The sequence below is a fragment of the Hypanus sabinus genome, chromosome 13 (genome assembly GCF_030144855.1).
Source record: "Hypanus sabinus isolate sHypSab1 chromosome 13, sHypSab1.hap1, whole genome shotgun sequence".
Taxonomy (NCBI): domain Eukaryota; kingdom Metazoa; phylum Chordata; class Chondrichthyes; order Myliobatiformes; family Dasyatidae; genus Hypanus; species Hypanus sabinus.
This window is the reverse complement of record NC_082718.1, coordinates 18,076,388-18,103,038: the sequence shown is the minus strand read 5'-3', so window position 1 is coordinate 18,103,038 and position 26,651 is coordinate 18,076,388. Positions and strand designations below refer to the sequence as shown.

At 38.2% G+C, this 26,651-nt stretch overlaps 1 protein-coding gene across 1 annotated transcript in view; it reads right to left on the bottom strand.

Moving 5' to 3' along the window:
* Nucleotides 1–26,651, bottom strand: part of LOC132403680 (lysine-specific demethylase RSBN1L-like) — an 81,472-nt gene that overhangs the window by 13,362 nt on the left and 41,459 nt on the right. Inside the window, exons 2-4 of the mRNA XM_059987227.1 lie at nt 24,280–24,908; nt 3,188–3,325; nt 1,636–1,778 (exon numbers count right to left, since the gene is read on the bottom strand). Coding sequence (XP_059843210.1) covers nt 1,636–1,778; nt 3,188–3,325; nt 24,280–24,908 — 910 coding nt within the window. The remainder of the gene's footprint in view (nt 1–1,635; nt 1,779–3,187; nt 3,326–24,279; nt 24,909–26,651) is intronic.

Here is a 26,651-nt window from a genome sequence, read left to right as displayed (position 1 = left end):
ATTCCCCAGTGTGGCTGCAGTGGGTGCCACCTAAATTAAAGTACATCCCAGCTATTTGTCCCCTGGCAATATTACCCAAACCCAAAGTAGAAGGTGTGTGGGAACAGCACCACCTGCAGGTTCCCTCAAAGTCACACACCATCTTGATAATGGAAATACAGTACTGTACATTGCCTTTTTCTTCATTACTCCAGACATAAACCCTAAAATCCCAACTTGAGTGTACTTCCAGCCAAAAGAATGTAGCAATTCAAGACGCCAGCAGAACACCTCCTTAACATTGTGCAAAAGTAAAGGTACATCTTTTAAAACAAATTCCTCAAACACACACATGAAAGTCATTTCATTATGTTCCACACTTCCTCCTTCACCCAATCTTTTGCTTAAGAGTGCCCAAGAACATTTTATCCCTTGATACCATATTCATCAATAAGTTCTGCAATTTAAAAAATTCAATGATCATAATTTTATACAAATGAACAATTAAGTGTTGTTATTCTATTAAGGAAGTATGAACAATCTCAATTTTAAGTGCAGAGGGAAAATAATAGAGATTTCTACAACCTTGAAGGCTGATGGACTCCACTATTGCTTAAAGGAATGATAAACATAATCCTGGAGTATCATTCTGAAGGAAATTAAGAACGAGAGGAAATAAAGTGAAATCTGAATGCTTGAACATGTTGGGTCAAATCTTCTACCAAGACATACCAGCAGAAATACCCGTAACTTGGAAATTCTTGACTTAAGGTAGTATAGCTTTCCCTTAATAAACACAGGCCAAGAGACATTTGCACTGCCCTGGTTGGACTTCTCACGATGTTCAATAACGCAGTGCAAACTTCTGCTTGGGAAATTCACTCACTGAACCCACATCAAATTAACCTGGTGCAAACATATCTAACCTATTAGCTGCCAGAAGACTTTTAAAATATTTTAATATGAATTAATGAAGAAAGTTATAAATATTTAAAGTCATACATTCTATTTAACTCTTTCCAAATAGTTAATTTTTGAAACAATTTACTTCTTAACCAGTCCCAAGTAACTTTGACTGCCCTTAGACATCAAAAATATCAATATACTTTCAATTTAAGTGGTAGGTTTGAAAGATACAAGCCAAAGGATCACAGATTCTCAAAGTTATACAGCGATAGAATCACTACTTACAGCAGAGAAGGAAGCCCTTCAGCTCATCAAGTTAGCACCCACCATAACCACCTATATACATTAAGTCTACATTAATCCCAGTTTTATTATACCCTGTCATCCACAGCTAAATATGAAATTCAGAAGCTTAAGTTCTATTGATTATTCATTTACCCAAATCATTAATGTTTTTTTTCTTTCTCCATGAATGCTGCTTGGCATGTTCAGTATTTTTAGGTTTTATTTTTATTTACATGGTATGTATAATGGATGCCTAAATTCTTAATTAACTCTGGAGTACGACATTTCTGATATTAAACAAACTGAAAAAAAATGGTGATTAAGTAAGGCAAGCAAAGATTGTAGAGCTTATTCCTATGAAAAACAGCTAAAGGGAAAATGACTGCAAGTGAGCCACAATTGCTTATCATCTAGAAAATAAAATTACAGTCTTGGTTAACACAATACATTAGGCACTGAACTCACCGCCGTCGTTTAAAAGGTGATTTTGGCATGTCTGCTATAGGGATCACCTGCTCTCCTGGACGAACCCACATAATAGGACCATCATCACTTTCTTTACGGCACTTAAGTTTGAGACTAGAAAGTGATCCCCATGGCAATGTGCGCTATTAACAGAAAAAAGGAACAAAAAAATTTCAAATTTTATTATATCTCCTTCACAAAGAAATTTGTCTAAGTTAGAATTACAAAATTCAACTGAATTTCTTCAAAATGAATTTCAATATACTTATGATAGCTAATTACAATTATAAATTTATCTTCAGTTGAAGGGACAAGTGTAAGTGACCAAAGCAACCACTTCTATTGGTTTACTTCCTCATTTAATAACATGGAATCTTTCTGACTCAGAAGGCAAGTAAATATTGTTCTTCTGTAAGATCAAAGAAAACTACCTGCCAAGGAGAAAAATACACTTGACAAAATTAAATTTTGCTCAAAAGCAATCACTAGAAATCTCCTCTAATTTTTATGAAAATCCAAACTAAACCACTTAACTTAAGCATTTTATTTTAAAATCATGCTTGTAACAGCTGAAACTTTCCCATCTGATACCATTGAGAACTAACGTGCTGAATCACAAAAAATGGCCTCACAATCACTTTCCTCCTCTGAGGTGAACTGTTTTTTTAAAGTATAAATACTCTCTGGGTTAGACAAGGATTCCAAGAACAGTTGGTAACCTTAAGTTTCTGCAAAGTCAGAAACACTGTTGGCTGATATTGTAAGAGCTCACTGATAGTACAGATCTTTGTTAATTTTACACCTTTAACTAAATCTGATTTAGATTTAATTAGTACAGCTCCAAATTAAGATTCAAAACATGCCATACCACAGAGTTTTTGTATTACTACTTATTTCGGTCACTTTTGCAATAACAACAATATAACTTAATTGTGTTTTCACAAATCAACTACCATTATTCCAACCTTGACAGATATTACATGATTAGACATTGCTTGAAATTTAAATGCCTGGGCAAGTCCTTCAAATGGTTTATGATCCAATTGATCTTGCATTTCTATAAAGATAAGTATTTGTACAAAGATAAGCTAGATAGCACTTGAGGATTTTAAGCAGATCATAATAGACATGGATGTGGTTTTAGTGTTACTTTTCATTTGCTGGTATTCAATAACAAATGATTTCTTTCCATTCACTAAACAATGACTGACTATTGCTTGGAAGAATGATGAGGTTAGTCACATGAGTTTTGTGCACAAATTGCTAAGTTCTAGAATTCTCTGAACCTGAGGTTTTTGGAGGTTAGGTTATTTAAATAGGAAGTAGATATATTTTAGTGATCAAGAAATTGAGGACTATCAGGAAAAGACACACACACACAAAAGAAGAGGTGAAGCCTGAGGCAGGTCAGCTAAGAAAATATTGAATGGCGTGCGGGGTTGGGGTCTACTCCTAATTTCTTATGTTTTTGTATTCACCATACATGCAGTCCAGAACATTTCCTAACAGTTGTCAATACCTGTAGATTCCAATCATTTAAAAAAAAACTTACTTTTAAAAACGGAGATTCTTCCAGTCTATCAAGAAACTCTGGAAAATAGTCCCCAACTTCTTCGTCCACAGCTCCTACTAAACTGATCTGTCGCATTGGACCAGCCCTGTAAGTACCATGCGAATATGTACGTTTCACCTAATATCAGATTAAACAAAAGAAAACACACAATGTTAAGCAAATATACATTAGTCCTGCCATGTTACAGTATATAACATTGAGTATGAACATAAAATAAATTTCTTTGTAAATCTCTGAGGCCTGTGCCAAGAATTGGAGCATTTTCACTTTATGCCCAGTTCACAGTAAAGTACCTCATTTACTGTTGAAAATAAAACCCAACTGCAATAAAAAATAACAGCTGGTCTGCCACGTACCTCGAGAGTTACAGAGGCATGATTTGAAGTGGCAGAACGTTCAAGTTATTTGCTATTGATTGGATGGATGCATCGGTCATGATCTTTCAAGAATCACTTGATTCTGGCATGGACCCCGGAGGACTGGAAAATTGCAAAAGTTACTCTACTTTTTAAGAAGAGAGGAAGACAAAAAAAGGAGAAAATTACAGGCAAGTTAGCCTATCCTCAGTGGCTGGGAAAGTGTTATTAAGGATGAGGTTTCAGGGTACTTAGAGACTAATGATAACATAAGTCAAATTCAGCATAGTTGAGTTTCCTTTCAAAAAGGAATCTTGCCTGACAGATCTGCTAGAATTCTTTAAGGAAGTATCAAACAGGGTGGACAAAGAGGAGGCAGTGGATGTCATTTACTTAGATTTTCCGAAAGCATCTGATAAGGTGCCTCACGAGGTTACTTTACAAGATAAAATCTGATGGTGTTACAGGAAATATATACTGGCATGGATAGAGGAATGGCTGATAGGCAGGAGACAGCGAGTGGGAATAAAGGGGGCCTTTTCTGGTTGGCTTCCAGTGACTACTAGTGTTCCTTGGGTCAGTATTAAGACTGCTACTTTCCACATTGTTTGTCAATAATTTAGATAGTGGAACTGATGGCTTTGTGACAAAGTTTGCGGATGGTATGAAGATAGGTGGAAGGGTAGGTCGTGCTGAGGACTTTCGACAAAGTAGAAGAGTGGGCAAAAAAGTGGTAGATGGAAAGCAGTGGAAAATGTACAATACTGCATTTTGGTAAAAGGAACAATAGTGTTGACTATTATGTAAATAGGAAGAAAATTCAGAAAGCACAGGTGCAAAGGAACTTAGGAGTCCTTGTGCAAGATTCCCAGTTAATTCACAGGTTGAGTCTGTGGTGAAGGTGGCAAATGCAATGCTAGCATTATTTCAAGGGGACTAGAATACAAAAACAAGGAGATAATGCTGAAGCTTTATAAGACACTTGTCAGGCCGCACTTGGAGCATTGTCAACAGTTTTGGACCCCGTATCTCAGAAAGGATGTATTGTCTTTGGACAGAGTCCAAGGGAAGTTCATGAGGATGATTCTGGAAATGAAGGGGTTAATATATGAGGAGTGTTTGGCAGCTTTGGGCCCATTCTCACAGGAATTTAGAAGAATGCATGGGGATCTTATTAAAACCTACTGAATGTTTAAAGGACTAAAGGTTGTTTCCTCTGGGTGAGGGTATCCAGAACGAGAGGGCACAGCCTCAAAATTGACGGGCGACCCTTTAGAACAGAAGGCAGAATTTTTTTTAGCCAAAGAGTGGTGAATATGTGGAATGTTCTGCAACAGACTGCAGTGGAGGCTAAGTCCGTGGGTATATTAAAAGCAGAAGTTAATAGTTTTCTGATTGGTCAGGGAATTAAGGGATATGGTGAGATGGCAGGTATATGGGGTTGAATGGGACCCAGGATCAGCTATGATGAAATGGCAGAGTGGACTTGATGGGTGGAATGGGCTAATTCAGCTCCTATGTCTTATGGACTTCTTTTTAACAATAAAGTTTTAAGAATGTGGAAAGTTGTTGAATAAATATGCTGATCCTGGAACAATAGGGGAAATGAGGCAGGTGAGATCTGAATGAATCAATACAACTGAACATGATTATGACCAGATTGAAGAATTACAGAATTTACAGTAATCGGAATGGGAGACTTAAATATTAAATCAGGAAGAGAGAAAAATACAGTGGTGAAAGAAAAATTGGTTAGAGGAAAAAAACCATCTTGGTGAAACAGCAGCTTCACTTTGGAATATATGAATTTAAGCACAAACATCTTCATGTGCTTTTACATTTCCATTTTATCAATGTTACCAATTTCCATCTATTACCTCAATAAGCACATTCTAACTTTAGATTGTTCAATATTCTGCTTCAAATACTGTGTCATAGACTTATAAGCATTTTAAAATAGTGATAACAATCACTATAATTAGGACCATCGAGGTGAAAATGAAGGTCTTCTCTCTGATGCAAAATATAAACCAAAAGAAATAGAGGACATGTAATGTAGCACTAATTAAAATGATAAACAATAAAAGTACAAGATGCCTTTGTTTAAATTCCAAAATTTACAGTTAACAAAGCAGTCAAGTATATGACGCAAAACCACCACCAAGTATATAAAGATGCTGGATGGTACTTTCTGATGGCACAATTATTAACTGCCCAAAAGAAATACCCTTCAGATCCCATCATAAGCATACCCATCTTTGATATGCCATTTTTTTTTAAAGAATCATTTCCTCAACCTTCAAACTAATTTTCAATCCAATTTCCTCTACGTGGTAAGATAAGTAAAATTCATTTCTTTCTTCCTTTCCATTTACTAGCACAAAGTATAATTACATCCAGCCAAAGGCTTCATTTCAATATAGTGTTCATAATTAAATGAATTCTTTCCAAGTGTGAATATATCTTCAAATTAAGGAGGAAAATCTAACTCTTAACCAGAAATATTCGACAACCCTGAAGCAAAATATTTTTGAAGACATTTTAGTTAGATATATAAAAAATATTATTTAAAAAAGTCATGCAACCATTTTCAGAAGAGTACATCTAATAGCACTACTCATGACAAGTTCAAAAATATGTACATTTATAACAGAAGGAATGCCATGCAAAACCATCTTAATCATACCAATTACTTTTTTTTTTAGAAAAGGTGGCTCTAGATCATGGATTCCCAGACTTTTTTTATGCCATGGACCCCAACCATTAAATGAGGGGTCAGTGCACCCCAGGTTGGGAACCCCTGTTCTAGGTTATTTCAAAATTTTGGAGAACAAATTCTATGTAATGATTCCAACTTAGTATAGATGGAAAAATAACTCCTTTTCATCAATGAAAGAAGGCCTGTGACTGAGGAAGTACGATGCTGCTGACATTATAAGGCTTGAATTATTAGAATATTTTATTGCTGGTAGCAATAAAATACTAATACTAATTTTTCCCTTATTGGTATCCAGTGATATCCACAGGTCTGTAACCTGGGCCATTTTAAGCAAGGTAACGCTACAATGGATCCAATAACAAATTATCAGACTATCTGGGAACTGGGAAAATTTGGTACCTGGCACAGCTTCTCACACTTCCTTGAAATTTAATTTTGTTTCCCATGCTCCTTTTAAACTTACTGGGTTCTCTCAAAACATTACTGTTAAAAGTGAATTGAAACTGTATGGGAGTATTGATAAGAATAACATCTAAGAGTCTGGAAAATCCGGTGGTCCAGCAATAAAGTCCCAAGTATCCTGGATTAAAGGAGTATAGTGTATTTCACATCTCTTGTCAACTGCTTGATGTATTACTCAAGTGATCAGAAACCACACCAAAAATACATTCCATTCATCCAGCTCATCACTCAGACTACCCACATTCTCCTCCGTAACACAGCTCTCTGTATCGCTGCACTACTACTGAAATACTCCAGATCATTATCTTCCCTTCCAAGCTTGATATGACAATGAAGACTCTGAATAGACAATAAAAATAGATCTTTTAGATGTACAGTATATGGCATCACTGTGGCATGGAAAATTTGTTAAAAGTCCTTTTCCAATGAAGTCATGCAAAATATACTACTAGTGATATGTTAGAAACTACCCATCCTACAAATACTTGGAATACATCTACATAGATAGTGTCTACTACACCATTTAACACACCTGTAAGAATTGCAAACACCTTTTTCTTTAAAATCAAACTCGTGACATCACTTTGGCAGTACCTTAAAAGTGTGAATACTCATCAAACTACAGGACACAATAGCCTTTAAAAATGAGTATTCTTAGAGTTTACCATCTCAAAATATGCCTTTTTCACACATCACCAGTTTTTAAATATCAGTTTAATTTTCAACATGCTTTAATTATTTCAGGTTAAAATCATGTAAAACAGTATACAGTGAATATGCACTTTTGCAACTTAAAAAAATGACTGGAAAACCATCCCTAATGTGTGCTCCCTGCTAACATCCAAGTTCTGGACTAATCATTTCATCCCAAACCAATACAGCTAGCTCTGCTATAATACACCTTTCCATAATGCAAGTTAGATATATGATTAATGGATTAGGGAACTTACTTGCAGTACACAGGCTGCATTGGTTATATTGTGATTATGGTGGGGAATCTACTTTGAAGGCAAAAATAGCCAGTAGTACTACAATGCAACTCTTTATGATCAATGTCTTAGGAACACAACTATTGCATTAAGCTGAGCTACATACATATCTTGTGTGTTCACATAATGCAAAAACTTTGAAAAAGCATATAGGACTTCATCCCTGCTGCTGCCATCTTGTCCAACACCCCACTCTCACTGCTGAATTTCCTGTACCCCTATCACCAATGCTGAAAACCACTTCTACTGTCTATTCCAGGACTCTCTCTATTTCTCTTCTCTTTACTGCCTCCACAGAGAAAAGATCTGTCATCGTTTAAGGGATTGTGGGTTACTTGTGGCATTTTATAAACATATTTAATTCACATTTTCTGCATGTAAAGAACAATTCTATATATGTCAATGTGATCTCTATACTTTAAGAATTATGATTGCAAATAACTAACACACAATGTTGAGTCAGATAGTACATAACATCATTGATAACTTTAGAAGGCACAACATCAGCTCAGGATTTGTATGCTTGAGCCTTGAGTCCACTACAGGCTGTAGGCCAAAGAAGACAGCCTGCCCTGGGCCTTTTAGATCAGCTTGTGGTTGAGCCCACAAGGAAAATGACAATTCAGGATTGGGTGTTAGGTAATGACCCAGATTTGAGAAAGTAGCTTAAGGTAAAGGAACACTCAGGGGTCAGTGATTATAATATGCCAGACTTCACCCTGCAGCTTGAGAAGGAGAAGCTAAAATCAGATGTATCAGCTTTACAGAGGAGTAAAGGGAATTACAGAGGCATAAGAGAGGAGTCAGCCAAAGTTGACTGGGAGGGGACACTAGCAGGGAGGGTGGGAGATCAACAATGACTGGAGTTACTGGGAGCAATTCAGAAGATGCAGAAAAGAAACATCATAAGTATGAAGAAGGGAGTATGAAGCAGCCATGACTGAAAAGAGAAGTCAAAGGTAGCATAAAAGCTAAAGTGAGGTAATATAATATAGCAACAATTAGTGGGAAGCCAACAGAGGGCAACTAAAATAGCCACAAAGAGAGAAAAGATGAAATATGAAGGTAAGCTTATATAAAGAAGATTACAAAAAGTTTTCTTTCCTGATACAGATATATAAAGAATAAAAGAGAAGAGTGGATGCAAGGTCTGCTGGGAAATTACATTAGAGAGGCAGTAATGGGGGACAAAGAAAAGGCCATCAATCTTAATAAGTATCTTGCATCAGTCTTCACTCAGGAAGACATTGACAGAATGCCTGAAATGCAGGAGTGTCAGGGGGAAGAAGTGGGTGTTGTTTCTATGATCAAGTACATTCGAAGCAAAAAAATCTTAAGGTAGATGAGATGGACGACACCCAAAGGTTCTAAAAGAGGTAGCTGAAGAGACTGTAGAGGCATTAGTAATGATCTTTCAAGAATAACTTTCTGGAGTACTGAAAAATTGCAAATATCACTCCACTCTTTTCGAAAGGAGGGAGAAGAATGGAAATTATAGGCCAGGTAGACTGACTTCAGTGGTTGGGAAGATGCTGGAGTCTATTTTTAAAGTTGGGGTTTCAGGGTACTTAAAGGTACTTGACAAAATAGACCAAAGTCAGCATTGCTTTTTAAGGAGAAATCTTGTCTGTTGGAAAGCTGTTGGAATTATTTGAGGAAATAACAGGCAGAATAGACAAAGGAGAACCAGTGTATACTGTTTATTTGGACTTTCAGGCCTTTATCAGCGTGCTGGACATAAGACTACTTTTAAAAACATAAGAGCCCATTAGAAGATTGTCTGAATGGTAGAAGACAAAGAGTGGGAATAAAGGGGGCCTTTTCTGGTTGGCTGCTGGTAACTAGTAGTGTTCTGCAGGGGTTGGTGTTGGGAACGCTTCTTTTCATGTTATATGTCAATGATTCAGATGAAGAAGTTGATGGCTTTGTGACCAAGTTTGCAGGTGAGGTGGAGGGGCATGTAGTGTTGAAGCAGGATGTCTAGAAGTTGATGGCTTTGTGACCAAGTTTGCAGGTGAGGTGGAGGGGCATGTAGTGTTGAAGCAGGATGTCTAGAAGTTGATGGCTTTGTGACCAAGTTTGCAGGTGATATGAAGATAGGTGGAGGGGCAGGAAGTGTTGAAGCAGAGTGACTACAGAATGTCTTTAGACACACTGGGAGAATGAGCAAAAAAGTGACAGATGGATATATAGTGTAGGGAAGTCATGCACTTTGGTAGAATGAATAAAAGCATTGACTGATTTCTAAATGTGGAGAAAATTTAAAAAATCAGAGGTGTAAAGGGACTTAGGAGTCCTTTTGCAGGATTCCCTAAAAGTTAGCTTGCAGGACTGAGTAGGTGGTAAGGAAGGCAAAGGCAATGTTTGCATTCATTATGAGAGAAGAATACAAAAGCAAGTATATAATTCCAAGGTTTTTTAAGGCATTGATCAAACAGCACTATGAGCAGTTCTAGGCCCCTTATTTCTGAAAAAAAGTCCTGGTTTTGGAAAGGAACCAGAGGAGGCTCATGAGAATGACCTCGGGAATGAAAGGGTTAACATATGAGAGCGTCTGATGGCTCTAGGCCTGTACTCACTGGTGTTTAGCAGAAACGAGGGGTGATCTCATTGAAACCCAAGGAATATTGAAAGGCCGAGATAGAGTGAAAATGGAGAAGATGTTTCCTATAGTGGGGGATTCTAGGACCAGAGAGTACAGCCTCAGAATAGAGGGAACTCCATTTAGAACAGAGACAAGGAGGAATTTCTTTTGTCAGAGGTGGTGAATCTATGAAACTCATTGCCACAGGCAACAGTGCAGGCCAAGCTATTGGGTGTATTAAAGGCAGAGGTTGATAGGTTCTTGATTATTCAGGATGTCAAAGGTTACAGAGAAAAGTTAGAACTGGGTTGAGAGGGATATTAGCCACGATGGAATGGCAGAGCAGAGCTGGGACAAAATGGAATGATGCTGCTCCTGTGATATTATGGTCTAAAGGACTATGTACTGTATCTGCACGGGTGGGAGGGAGGGAGGAAGAGAGTTTAGTTTACTGCTGTTATTTTATTCTTCTGTTATGTTGGTGCCCGAATGTGTGGCGTCACTTGTGTGCTGCCACCAGGATATCCTCAGGTGTGTTGATTGTTCACTCAAACAATGCATTTCACTGTATATATCCATGTACAAATAAACTTGAATCTTGAATAAAGTGAACCTGCCTTTACAAGATAATATCTAAATATAGTAAGTTTTTATTTCCATGACTGGACTTTGACAAATAATAATGCTCTCCTTAGTCACTACAGCAAGATAAATTAATCTTTCTACAAGGTTATAGGAAAGGTTTTATCTTTACCTGAGTAGTATATGATACTTCTGAATAACTTAATTAAGTACAGAAAAATAAAGGCCAACTAACAATTTAGTTCTTAAGCAAATATTTAAGCAGCAAGATTTAAGGTCCCAGGACAGTTTGGGGAAAAAAGACAAAATACTGAATACAGGTAGTCCCCAAGTTACGAACATCCAACTTACGGACAACTCGTACTTACGAACCGTGGAAGGAGAACACCATGCGCCATTTTAAGTTGTTGCCGTTGACACTGTGTTGAGTGTTTAACTTTGTATTTGGCTTAAAATTTTCTTAGTAAGATTCACCCTGAAACCACCTCCCCTCCCCCGTTCCAGTTGGCTGGTGGCGCAGTGAGATCAGTGCCGGGCTGGAGAATGGAGGTTTCCGTGCTGGGTTGATGTTGATCCAGTAACTCCTGTACCATCCGTGCCGGGTTGATAGCGAGCTCGCAACTCGACCTCGTAAAAAAAAACACTGCCACCTCCAGTTTAAATTCCCATCTGGAATATTGTGGATGATCAAATATGCAAACCTAGCACAGCCCCCACTTGTCCCATTCAGCCTGCCTCAGTGCAGCGGTCCTTAACACCCTGCAGACCTCGGGACTCACTGCCCGCAGTGTTTCTGTTCCGTTGACGGTGTACGGTGGTCCTTAAGACCCAGTGAACCTCAAGAGCAAGTGGAGGTCGGGACCTGACGCCCACAGTGTTTCTGTTCCATTGATGGGAAGCGATCGCGATTGAAAATAAAGTGGAAATAATAAAGCATTTGGAAAGAGGGGAAACTCCATCGGTCATTAGAAAAGCTTTAGGCTACAGTCGGTCAATGATCAGAACAATTCTAAAGGATAACGGATAAAGTGAGAATAATGGAGCATTCGAAAGGCCCTGCCCCGATGAAAGCTACAATTATTACTAAGCAACACAGTGGCTTAATTATTGGAATACATACGTTTCTTAAGTGTTTTATATGCAGAGAAAGGTAAAATATATACTATATACTAAGACAAACGTTTGACTGACACTAAGTAATTAATACAAGATGTATTTGTTCTCACGTACATACAAATCCGACTTAAATACGGACTCGGGAACAGAACTCGTATGTAACCCATGGACTGCCTGTATAATGTTTCTGGAAACATAAACAGATTATAAAGTCAAACAAAAATGTTCCATGCATGAAGTAACCATTAATTCCTTCTACCATGGCTGAAAGGGCACTTGACTGCAATTTCACTCTGATCCTTTTTTTCCCCTCTCCTTATCTGTAAGATGTAAGTTTTAAGATATAATGAAATTTGGGAGGGCAGTAGAAAACAAAATGGAGAGGCAGGAGAGAAAAGCAATGGAAATGCATGGTGAGAGAAGAGGGTAGTTCGGTTGGTAAGTGAAGAAACAATCAGTCTGGAATGCTGAAGTGCAAGCTGATGGTTGAATCTAAATTAAAAAATAAAACTTATTGCAAAATAGGACTTTTTGAAATTGTCTAACTTGGTGTTCAGTATGAAATCTAAAAATACCTAGTTGAAAGACAAGGTTTTATTTCCCAAAGTTGCTTTGGAATGGTAAAGAAAAGTAATGTAAGGATTGGAGTGTGGCATCTGGAAGTTTATACTGACAGACATACTTTATTGATCCCGAGGGAAATTGGGTTTCCTAACAGCCGCACCAAGAATAGTGAAGAAATATAGCAATATAAAACCATAAATATTTAAATAATAATAATTTAATCATGCCATGTGGAAATAAGTCCAGGACCAGCCTATTGGCTCAGGGTGTCTGACATTCCAAGGGTGGAGTTGTAAATTTTGATGGCCACAGGTAGGAATGACTTCCTAAGCTGCTCAGTGTTACATCTCGGTGGAATGAGCCTCTGGCTGAACTTACTCCTGTGCCTAACCAGTACATTATGAAGTGGATGGGAGTCATTGTCCAAGATGGCATGTAACTTGGACAGTATCCTCTTTTCAGACACCACCGTCAGAGAGTCTAGTTCCACCCCCACAACATCACTGGCCTTACGAATAAGTTTGTTGATTCTGTTGGTGTCTGCTACCCTCAGCCTGCTGCCCCAGCACACAACAGCAAACATGATAGCACTGGCCACCACAGACTAGTAGAACATCCTCAGCATCGTCCGGCAGATGTTAAAGGACCTCAGTCTCCTCAGGAAATAGAGACAGCTCTGCCCCTCAGTGTTCTTTGACCAGTCCAGTTTATCGTCAATTCATATCCCCAGGTATTTGTTATCCTCCACCATGTCCACACTGACCCCTTAGATGGAAACGGTCACTGGTGCCTTAGCCCTCCTCAGGTCCACCACCAGCTCCTTAGTCTTTTTCACATTAAGCTGCAGATGATTCTGCTTGCACCATGTGACAAAGTTTCCCACCGTAGCCCTGTACTCAGCCTCATCTCCCTTGCTGATGCATCCAACTATGGCAGAGTCATCAGAAAACTTCTGAAAATGGCAAGACTCTATGTTGTAGTTGAAGTATAATCACACTAGTGTACTGTACAGGGATACTCTGCAAAGTAGTTGCTCAATCTGCACTTTAGTTCCTGACATAGAGACGACAATGTTGTGAACCATGAACACTAGGAAGGTTTTGGGGTTCTGAATAGTAGGAAGGCAGAATATAAGAGGCAGGTTATTGGATTTCTGTGATTAAATTAGAATGAGTTATTGAATAAAGTGGGTACAAGTAGAGATGGAAGCATGAGGTCAAAATTATCCATTTGGAATTCTGTAAGGAAAAAGATGCATTTATGTGCAGAAATTGCAGTAGATGATGTGTTGGGGTAGAATGCGAGGACAAAGAAATCCTATCTCTTGTATCTTAGAACTTCATCTTAAAGCTAGAAAAATCTCTAGCTTTTCCTGATGAAAGATTATCAACCAATAACATTAATTCAATTTCCAACCGCACAAATGAGAACTTCCCACTTTTTCTGCTTAAAAGTAACTCCAGTGAGTAGCTTAACTGCAAAGTTTTGATCTTCGAATCCAACAAAGTCTTGGTTGCAGTCCAGCATTGATTCACTGAGTTGATCCTTAGTATTCTGGGAGATTTACTTGAATTGCTTTAAATACAATATCATTTAAACAAATGTGGTGAACTACATTTAACTGTCTGGACATGCCCCCCCCCAACTGACTGCACCTGTGGCTCCTCCCACAGACCCCTGTATAAAGGCGATTGGAGGCACTGCTCCTCCCTCAGTCTCCAGGACGTTGTGTGGTGGGCTCTTGCTGCTGACTGTGCTTTCTTCCAGCCAATAAAAGCCTATCCCGACTCACGTCTCCGAGAGTTATTGATGGTGCATCAATAAGTGAGAAGAATTATTGCAGAAACATAAGATTTGAGATAGCCAAATGCTGAGAGGCTGTTTCTTCTCGCTGAAGTACCAATGTTAGAGGTCAGCATTTTTGAAATTAAACAAGAAGTTACTCAGAGGGTTGCAATTTTTTTTTAAGAACTCTTAACCCCTAGCTGTTATTGATGCTCAGCCATGAACTTGAGGAAGAGGATCAACCATGATCATAGTAGGCTTTGGTGTTAATCCTGCCTCTATTTCATATTAAGGAATCTCTCCAGCACTTGCTATGCTAAATATTGCTTTAGTTAAGCTGTTTTCAAAGTCCCATTGACTGTGTTGTCATGCACACAAATAGTCTAGAGTTCCTCAAAAAACAGTCAAAAGGCCTGGTTCTATAAATAATTAAATATGTTAAAATAACTTAACAAAGAAACCCCAATTACAAAATGATAAGGAGCATTTACAAATTTCCAGTGTTTTCACTTAACTGTACTTGCCAATTGCTGTTTCAAAGTGTCACAAGGTGAGTCCTTGAAAAATACTGTTCAGCAAGATGTATTACTTTCTTTTGCCCTATAAAATGCATTTAACATAATTGACGAAGATCAAATTACTGTACCTTTCTCTTAATGACTCTCAGATGTTCACTATTTACTTTTTTTGTTTAATTATATGTAAGTTTAGGGACAAAATAGAAATGTAAGAAATATGAACAAAGAAGGCCATTCAATCAATCATGCCTGCTTCGTAATTCAAGATCATGACTGTGCTTTAACCTCAACATGAAGTTTTTGTAATACCCCACATCCCCCATTCTCCCAAAACTAAAAATGTATTGATCTCTCTTGAAGCTACTCAATAACAATCCTTCCATTGCTCTCCTGGGTGGAGAATTTCAGAGATTTACTACATTCTCAGTGAAGAAATTTTTCATCTGTCCTGAATGACCAACCCTTAATCTTGAGAATGTGTTCTTGCCTCCTGACACTCCAGCCAACAGAGATATTGAGTCTGCAACCATGCTATCAATTATTTTAGCATTTTTATGCATTTCAATGAGAAAGCATAAAAGCTAGCAAATTAATTGATGTACTTGCGACATCCATTTTTGGACATTGGAGACACAAGCTAATTCTAGCTGCTTTGCAGTTTGCTTTCCTCAGTTGATAGCAAGATGCTTTGAACTTCACATGAGCTAAAAGTAACTATCATATGAGAACAAATCTTAAAACATAGATGGATACTGACACACCTCTAATAAATATCCTATTACAATTTACAAAACAATATGTATCTAGTTTTAGTCATTTACATACTCATGAATTACAAATAGGCCATTTCAGTCCCTCAAACCTGCTCCATTATTTAATAAGTTCTCGACCAATCTGACTGCTGTCTCAACTCTGCACCTCCATCTACAAATGGTACCTTTCATCACTTAACAATTTTTTTAGAGCAGGATACATAGATATTCAAAGACCCCTCCCACCTCTTTAGGAGAAGTGCTCCAAAATCTCATGAAACACAAAAAGCTCGTCTCAGTTCACCTTAAACGAATGACCCTTTATTTCTTAAAAAAGTGACACCTAGATCTGAATCATCTCACAAAAGCATCTTTTCATCACCCAATCTGTCATATTCCTTTGAGGTTTTACATGGTTTTATCAAGTCCTCTCTCACTTTTCTAAAATCCAGTGAATGCAGGCCTAACTTGCTCAGGCTCTCTTCATTATTAACTCTTAGCCCAGGAATCAACCTCTGATTCTAAGTGAATAGCCTGGCCAGTCAATCCCAGGTGTCAGTCTAGTAAACCTCCCAAGAACTTGCTTAACCTGTTTAAAACAAACAAGATGAATACTAAACATAGAACTCCAGATATAGTTTCAACAAAGCTCCATAAAACTTAAATATAACTGATAAAGTTTTAAGGGAATTGGGCAATCTCAGACAGACATACTTTATTGATCCCGAGGGAAATTGGGTTTCGTTACAGCCGCACCAACCAAGAATAGTGAAGAAATATAGCGAATTAAATAATAAGTTAATCATGCCAATTGGAAATAAGTCCAGGACCAGCCTATTGGCACAGGGTGTCTGACACTCTGAGAGAGGAGCTGTAAGGTTTGATGGCCACAGGTAGGAATTACTTCCTATGCCGCTCAGTGTTACATCTCGGTGGAATGAGTCTCTGGCTGAATGTACTCCTGTGCCTAACCAGTACAATATGGAATGGATGGGAGTCATTGTCCTAGATGGCATGCAACTTGGACAGCATCCTCTTTTCAGACACCACAGTCGGAGAGTCCAGTTCCACCCCCACAACATCACTGGCCTTATGAATAAGTTTGTTGATTCTGTTGGTCTCTCTGATGGTGGTGTCTGAAAAGATGGCTGTCTAAGTTGCATGCTGTCGTGGACAATGACTCCCATCCACTCCATTATGTACTGGTTAGGCACAGGAGTACATTCAGCCAGAGACTCATTCCACCGAGACGTAACACTGAGTGTCATAGGAAGTCATTCCTATCTGTGGCCATCAAACTTTACAACTCCTCCCTCGGAGTGTCAGACACCCTGTGCCAATGGGCTGGTCCTGGACTTATATCCACTTGGCATGATTAACTTATTATTTAATTATTTATGGTTTTATATTGCTATATTTCTTCCTTATTCTTGGTTGGTGCAGCTGTAACGAAACCCAATTTCCCTCGGGATTAATAAAGTAAGGTTGAGTCTGTGTATTCTGGTTTGAGAATGGCTGCAGTTTGAGCAGCTGTTGTCTTCTGACTTTCCACACCTTTTCACACCTGCTTCTTTGAGTGAAAATAAGGATTATAAATTTACAAAACCCACAAGAAGATGTCTCCTAACTTTTCACACCTTTTGGTTTCAAAAAAAAGGTGGCGATAAGGCAGGACATTCTTTACATTCCTTTCTTAATTTTGGTGAAGTCTCTTATCTAAATTATTAAGTCTGCTCTATTTGAGAAGCTGGAATGTCTATGGATCTGACTGTTCTTTTGTATTGGGATGTTAAAGGATCAATTTGTCCTGTTGACTCCCTGTCTCACTGTTTTCTGATTACCTCTGCATGATGTAATTAAGTGTTCTTTGTCAAGTACATTTACCTCTGTTTTAGGTGATTAGGTGGCCTTTGTCTCAGGCGATCACTGTTGATGGCATTCATGACAAAGATCTTTTGTAAAAAACTCTATCCTTCCAAAGAGAGAGACTTCGAGTGTCTGACTCTGAGTGCAGATGCAATGTTCTTTCTCATAGCTTGCTACTAATAAAGGTGGAAAAGAATCAACTGTGGTATTTGTTTCATTACATTGGGTTGATCAGCGTTGACATAACCTGAATATTTCCAGTTTAATTTCTCAAGTAATAAATATCATTCTATTAACTTTCCTTTTCTATCCATAATAAATTTAGCAATACATTTGATAAAGCAGAAGTCAGACGTACAAATATTACAGTGGAGTAAAGGGAATTACTGAGGCATGAGAGAGGAGTTGGCCACAGTTGATTGGAAAAGAACACTGGCAGAGAAGCAATGGCTGTAATTTCGGGAAGCAATTCCGAAGGCACAGGATATATACATCCTACAAAGAGGAAAAAGTAGTCTAAAGGAAAAATGACACAACCATAGCTAACAAGAGAAGTCAAAGCCAAAGAGAGGGCATACAATAGAGCAAAAATTAGTGGGAAATTAGAGGATTGGGAAGGTTTTAAAAACCACAGAAGGCAACTAATAAAGTCATTAAGGTAAAGATGGAATATGAAATTAAAATAATATTAAAGTGAACATCAAAGTTTCTTCAGATACATAAAGTATAAAAGAGGTGAGAGTGGATATCGGATCGCTGGAAAATGATGTTGGAGAGGTAGTCATAGGGGACAACAAAATGGCGGACAAACTGATTAAGTATTTTGCATCAGTCTTCACTGTGGAAGACACCAACAGTATGGTGGAAGTTCCAGGTATCAGGAAGTATCAAATGTGTGAAGTTACCAGAACTATAGAGAAGGTTCTTGAGAAACTGAAAGGTCTGAAGGTAGATAAGTCACCCCAGAGTTCTGAATGAGGTGGCTGAAGAGATTGTGGAAGTAGGAGTAATGATCTTTCAAGAATCACTAGATTCTGGAATGGCTCTGAAAGACTGGAAAATTGCAAACTCCACTCTTCAAGAAGGGAGAGGGGCAGAAGAAAGGAAACTAAGTCAATTCGTATGACCTCAGTAGTTCAGAAGATGTTGGAGTTGATTATTAAGGATCAGGTCTCAAGGTTCTTGGAGACGCATGATGAAGTAGTCAGTGTGGTTTCCACAAGGAAAAATCTTGCCTAATGAATCTGCTGGAAACTCTTGAAGAAATAAGAAGCAGGATAGACAAAGAAGAATCAGTTGATGTTGCGTACTTAGATTTTCAGAAGGCCTCTGACAAGGTGCCACACGAGGCCTCTATCTCCTGATCTCCGTGGAACACCTCTGGCCACAGACCTGTAGTCAGAAACTCTCCCTCCACTGCTACCCCTTGTCTTCTAATCTTTGCCTTTAAATCTCTCAGACCACATGTCTCAGATTGGAAGAAACTAGGTGCAGTGGTGCATTGCTCAGTGTTCAGGCTGTATTCTCAGAGAGAAGAATGATAATCGAATGTGCCAAATTGGGTCATTATAGCATAAAAGAGATGCCAATATTAACAATACAGGCTGCTCCTGAGCAATAAACAGATTCCGCTTTTAAGGATGTCTCCAAGTCAACTAAGTCCACAAAATGAAAAATATACTTTAAAAAGTGGATACAGTAACCACAACTCCATAGTACTGAAATTTATGTAAGAGTGATATGAAATAGTTACTAAAAATGGAGGGAGAGCGAAATCTAGTTCTGTTATCTAGTTCTAATCTAGAGCTAATCTAATCCGGAACAAATCTAGTTCTGTGCAGGTTGAACTTTTAAAATTAATATAGAAGGCATATGTACGAATCAGAGGTTTGCAACCCAGGTATTACCTGTACTGTACTGGGAACCAGTAACAAACTTCTGCCCTCAGATGTAATAAACTCAACAGTAATCACTGAATGGCAAGATTATTATTATAAAGGTCTCCAGGCTTGGGAGAGCTGCGCAGTCAAAGGGAGAGGGAGAAAGACTAGAAATGCATTCTGGCATTTCTAGCATTAGGTGATTAGATCCAGATGATCTGTCAACGTGAAGAGAAGCTGCCACTCATTGTGTTGGACAATCTTGAGGCTCACATTGTTAGCACAAAATGCTTCTTGCAAACCCAGCTTGCCCATCACTATCTCCCATTTACAACTTATCCATACTGATTCATGGATAATTCCTGTTGTTGGAGCAGGAAGGGGATAGCAAAGTGCAGAGACCAAGCAGACATTATTTTTAAAAACACAGAAAAAGTACAGATGGGTAGATATCTGTGTTTGGCTGGGTGACCAATATTCAAATAAAACAATACCCCACAGGGCAAATCCAAATAGGGCACCACAGCTCTGCTCAAAAGAATGGTTCCTAAAAATATTTTCTTCCTGCACAGCACATGTTAAATAACCACAGCATCAACTTGCTTCAATTAGAATAGATTATTCAGCTCAAATTATTTATTTTAATTCTGTTTTCCAATCTTCACAAAAACTCAATTAAAATACCCTACTATAAATACAGTAGGTTCTGGTTATTTAGATAATTGATTAATAGGGACAACCACTTACTTCGGACAACTCTTAAAGAACAAAAATTAATTGAGAAAATAGCTGGGATTCCCTTCATTTATCTTGGACACCATGCTGCTTAATTGGGACAAGAGACTGTTGCTGAAGTTTTTATACTGGTGTCAGCTGTGCGCACTTATGTGGTCGTTAAACACTACAACTTAGAATGAACAGTTTTAAAATAGCATCAGTTTTGTGTTTCTGTAAACAGCAAGACATTTGGAACTGTTTTGCTCACTGAAGTTTCAAGCATTCAAGCTTAGAGATGCCAAAACAAGCTGGGAGTGAAAATGAAACAATTTCATTACCTCAACAAGTTAGGAGTTACGAAGAATTTGAACACATCATCAATCATCTTGAATGTTACAATGAAAATTAAGATTTGGAGGATGCAATCATTGAAAGTATCATATGAAGGCAGTTCATTATCTGTACTAGGTGGTTGTGCTGATTTTGTTCATTTAGTCAATTAAAAGAACATGACAGCATACACTGGATGAAGTCATCCATCAATAACAATTACAAACTAATACATAATTTATAGCACTGTAGTATTGGTGATGTTCTAATGTGCTCTCTATTTCATGAAAATACATAATCTGTTACTCAGTTAAATGGTAGTTTGTCTTTTTTATATACTTATTTAACTATTTCCATGAAACTTCGGCTAATTGGGGCAATTGCTTAATTGGGCTTAAAATGTACTGCTCCTGATGCTTCCAAATTAACCATAATCCATTGTATTATAACTACACACTATGCCCTCATCACCTGTATACACGTCATGGGGATAAGACATGGATAACACCACAGCACTTTCCTTTGTATCCAATTAACCACTAAACAAATATGCCTAATAGTATTTTAAAGGTATTATACACATTATAATGTATTAAAATATAAATACCTAAAAGGGATGAAATATTGGGTAACAAACTATTTTCAGTAATACTTATAAGCAGTGATCATTTTTTTAAAATCGGAGGTGCAGCTACACAAGTGAATGCTGTTCTCTACTAGAGCAACATAAAGCAGGAAGCCACCAGATACAATGGATCATCACGTATACAGACAATGACCAGTACTTCAGCATGGACATCTATACTTGTTCAATATATTCGTGGCAGATAGGAATATATGTGATTACACATTTTAAATAGGATATTAAAACATATGATTAACTATCATAAAAGGAATTGAATTTAAAAGCATGGGAGCTTGCAACTGTACAAGTTACTGGTGAGGCTGCATCTGGAGTAATGCGTGAAGTTCTGGTCTCTTTATTTGAGGGAATATATACTAGCCCTGGAGGCAGTGCAGAGGAAATTTGCCAGGTTGACTGTGAAGATAAGGAGTTTAGCCTATGAGGAGAGATTGGGCTGCAATGGACTATACACACTGGAATTCAGAATAGAGGGGATCTTACAGAAACATGTAAAATTATGAAAGGGATAAATAAGAAAGAGGCAGGACATTGGTAAACTAGACCTGAACTTAGGGACAAGATCTAGATACAGGGTAATAGACGTACTACAGAGATGAGCAGTGAGAGACAGGGGAGACAACAGTTTTCCCCAGAGAGTAGTGAATCTGCAGAATTCTCTGCTGACGAAAGCAGTAGAGGTTACCTCATTAAATATATTTAAGATACAGTTAGATAGATTTATGCATAGCAGGGAATTAAGGTTTATGGAGAAAAGGCAAGTAGGTGGAGCAGAAAACATAGCCAGATCAACCATGATCTTGTTGAATGGCAGAGCAGGCTCAATAGGCCAAACGGCCTACTCCTGCACCTATTCATAGATAAACAATATTCAATACTATTACCATGGATTTATAACATATATTTACACACAGACTGCTACTCCCAATAGAAATAGTTACTAGAGTTATAGTTATTTTCTTTCAGCTAACTAAATATCCACAGCAAAACCAAAGTGCAAGAAACATCCAGCAGTCAGGCAGCATCTGTGTAAGGAGAAACAGAGTTAATATTTCGGATCTAAACCCTTTTGTCAGAACTAGGAAAAATAAAAAGCAAGTTAGTTTTGAATTCCAGGAATTGTTGGGTGTAGGGATAGGGATGGGAGGGGAGGGGAGGGGAGAGAAGGAGTTGAACAAATGGATCATCTCTGATGGAGTTAGACCAATGATCTAATAGTTAAAAGCATACTATGCTTATTTATGTTGTGTTGTTGCTAACAGCAGACCTGAAGAACTTGGCCATCAGGGCAGGCCACACTGATGGGAGGGAGGGAGGGAGGGAGAGAGGGAGAGAGAGAATGGGGGAGGTTGGGGGGGAGAAAAAATCCAAGCAACAAATCAGATGGATGACTGGCAGAGGTGATCAGAGGGAACGAACAAATTATAAAGCTTGAAAAATTAGATGCAGTCCAAAAGACTTCAATAAACCCAGATGGAAGATGAGGTGCTGTTCCTCAGGTGTTTTGTTGAGCCTTGTCTGAGTGTAGATGGTCAGTAACTGATAGCTCAGAGTGGAAGTAGGTTGTAGATTTAAAATAATAGGCAATTAGCTTAGGGTTACTCTTGTGAATTAAGCAAAGAGCAATCGCCCAATGGCTTTTTCCATTGTGGAAATCACATTGTGAAACTGCTACAGCGAACTTGGCAGCAACGTAAAGCAGCAAGACTGAGGCAAGGCAGAATCGAGGAAGCATGGCCCAGGCCCAAGAATGAGAAACATGCCAATGTTTGATGGATTTAAGTGCTGGGCCAGATTGGAAAGATTGGGTATGGGCTGAACACAAGAGCTGAGTCCCGGGCCCGAGAGCAAAGAACAACCCACTGTTTGGATAATCTAAGTGCCATGCCAGATTGAAAAGGTAAAGGTGTTGAGCCAGGGGAGAGGGACGGGCCAAGCTCGCTGCTCGTGAGGTTTACTCATCTCTGTGATGAACTTAGGTTATGACCTGCAATTAACAGGCTCCTGGACCAGCTGTGACTGGCTTCGTGGCTGTGAGCTCACTTTCATGAACTTCAGCTCTGGAAGTTATTTGCTTATTTTTATTGTTTGCATAATTTTTTTTTCTGTACACTGAGTACTTGATGTTTTTTTTAAATGGGTCCTATTAGGTTTCTTTGTCTTGTGGCTGCCTGTAAGGAGATGAATCTCAAGTTTGTATATAGTATACATACTTTGATGATAAATATACTTTGAACTTTGAACCAAATATAGTATCCTATGGAAGATTGCATGCAAATTTCTGTTTCTCATTGAGTGGGACCCTGGGTGGTGTAAAGGATTGGTGTTTGAAATTCTGTGGCTGCAAGGGAAATTGCGGTAAGATGGGGTTGAGATGTGGGGTGGAGAACAGAAGAGAGATAGAGTTGCAACAGGACTGATCCTTTTGGAATGTTGAAAGGGAAAGAAGGGACGTGTGTCTGCTGGTGGAGTTCTATTGAAGCTGTTGTAAATTATGAAGGCTGATCGACTGAATAGGGTGCTTTGTTGGGTGGAAGACAAGGCTTAAGGGAACTATTCTTGTTCTGTTCGGGGGGGGGGGGGTGAGAGTAGAAGTGTGGATAACTTGCTGACTTGCAGTCAAGGTTCCTGTACATTATGAGAAGGGATGCCATACTTCAGGAAGGAGGATATTTCAGACACATCTGTAAAGTCGTTTTATTTCAGAAAGTACAAAGAAGAAGTAGGAGAATGGAATCCTTACAGAAAACAGGGTCAAAAGAGCCAAGAATGTCCATGGACTTCCAATGGATGTTTGTGGCAGCCAACCAGAGAGATCCAGAAAGGAAGGAAAGAATTAGAGACCTAGACACCTAGCTAACCCCTCTGAAAGGCTTTCAGTTTATTTCACTAACCTTAACAATCATCAACACCAGTGAGAAAAGGGTCCCTTACAACATATAATGAAGAACTTAAGTACAAATTCTTATGCTTTTATTTCTGATGGCATGGGATTTCCAATATGTGATTGGCCATGGCAGTCATTAACACACAAAGCTATATTCAAGGCAGCTTCCCCTCCCTTGCCCAACAATCTAGCAGAGTGTAAACAAATTTTTACATTAGTCAAATATAGTATAGCAGCTGTAGCTTCCAAATGAAAGCATTGGCACCAATTCCTGAGGTGCCATTAATATTAAATTTTAAATTACACACCCACACACCCTACCTGAGCATTGAAGTTTGAAATGGTAGTTGTCTCTATATCCTTCTTTCCTAAGATCTCCATCTTCACTGGTGCATTTGGAAAGCTATAGGCAAAGTACTCAAGGAAATCAGGCAAGTATGCAGCAGCTCCATGAACAATACCCATGACGTAATAGGCTGCAGAATTATTCTCACTAAATGTCAGATTCACAAATTCCTCTGAAAATCTCTCCATCTCCACAGGAGACAGCGAAGAGAGCTCATCCATGTAGGCATGCACAACCGAAGCTCCTCCATTAGGCTGGTCTTCTATGTGGATATACCTTTTGAATTCCAAGTTATTTTGCCTTGAACTTTTGTTTTCAACACTGGAACTGCTGAACACAGTAGGCAAAGGGTGATCACTTTCCTCTGATAGACATTCAGGCAATCCATCGGGGTAGAGAATGGTTAGATTTTTCTCATCTTGTATTGAAGCCAACTGCTGGTCTTTGATTTCTGATACTAACGCTGAACAAACTGTTTGAATGGACTTGCTGCACATTTTGGGCTGTTTTCGTTTTTCACTTTCCTTGTGTTTCTTTTTCTTTTTCTTCTTTATTTTTTTAAACTGAAATTCTTCTGTGCTAAGTTTCCTTTTTTCACCGTTACCTGCAAGCGAATGAAACAGAAAACATCTATAGCTTCAACAAATTTGTAACGCCGGTTTAAATGGTTCTTTGAGAATTCAATTCAGGTTCATAAGGAACAGCCTATTTTACCAATTCCTTCCAAACTCTTCAAATTCAAACAGGATTATGGAGTAAATGGTTTTTTTAAAAAGCTATATTTTTAGTTGTGGTTCTGTTTGGAGGAGTCTTTACTGCTATTGTGCATTTTGAATTTTCAAAATCTTATCTGCAATAATCAACTGCCAATGCTTTTGAGCCAGCTGCAAGGAAATGCACAGACATCTCCACCACCAAATTCGAGCAACCCCTTACATGTGAGGCAATTAGTCTGGTAATGTAACAATAAACCTGCCTATCAATGCATCACAGTGGTACTGTCACATGTCTTTTTAACATTAATCTAATAAATATCAATGCGAACAGAAAATAATTGTTAGATTTGGTCAGCATTTGCAAACAATGATTCCAATTCAATTCCTTAGAAATACAGAAAATCATCTTCCATGGTTAACAAAGCATGATTACCTTATTGCTTTATGCACACTTAGATAAGAAACAATCCCACTTCCTCATCCAAAATTCATTCCAAACCACGTGATGAGAAATGCATCCACAGCTATAATTTTTCAAACAATATAATGCCTTTTATTCAACTAAATATAATAGTGAAGAATGCATGCAAAGTAGTTTGGAGCACTACAGCATCAAGATACTTATTATTCTGAATGATAAGTGACTCAAATATGTAACATTTAAAACTTTCTCTCCCAGTACCCACAAAAATCAAATCTGCTCCTGGCAAACATTGCCATAAAGTAGAAACCTTGACCTTCTGGAGCAAAACAACCTATTCCCATGCAGGATTAACAATACTAAAGCAATATTAAATTATGTTGACAAAACAACACTTAAATGCCTTTTATGCATTAGAAAATGTTTATGGTCGAGGAACAAAAATTGGGCTATCCGGTTCTATTTCAAAACAGAACATGGCTCATATTTATTTATTTAGAGATACAGTATGGAATAGACCCTTCTGGCACTTCAAGCCATTCTACTCAGCGGTGCTCGACAATCCCAATTTAATCATTACCTAACCACGACACAAGTTTAAATGACCAATTGTCTTTGGACTGTGAGAGGAAACCTGGGCATTTGCAGAAAACCCACACGTTCCTTGGGAGGTACAGAAACTCCTTACAGAGGACACTGTGATTTAACTCTGAACTCTGAGGCTAACTGTCACACTACCTTGGCGCCCTAAATTTATTTATGACAGATGAAAGCTTAGTTGAAAGCCTCCCCCTATATATAGAACTTTCTGCTATATCAGGTTGGATGACATGTCCGAATCTCTGGAATAAGATGCAAATACACAAATTAGAGTATTCTAAACTGATTCCCCCCGAGGTTAATGTACCTTACCGTACAACCTGATTTTCTAGACACATCTTGCAAAAGCTCCAGAAAAGTCAAAATATTTAATATATTTTTATTCTGATATTAAAAATAAAATTACCTTCTAAATCTAACACACACATCCAAGAAGACTTTATAATGAAATAACTGAAGAAAGAAATAAACAAAGAATATTTGAAAAATTTTGTATCATAGGGAACTGTGACAATGGAACAAGGTTTCCTAATTGGCAAAAAGATGATCCGTTTGTTGGGTGAGTGATGTATGTCATTAAGCCACAGGCATAAAGCAACAGTTTACACAT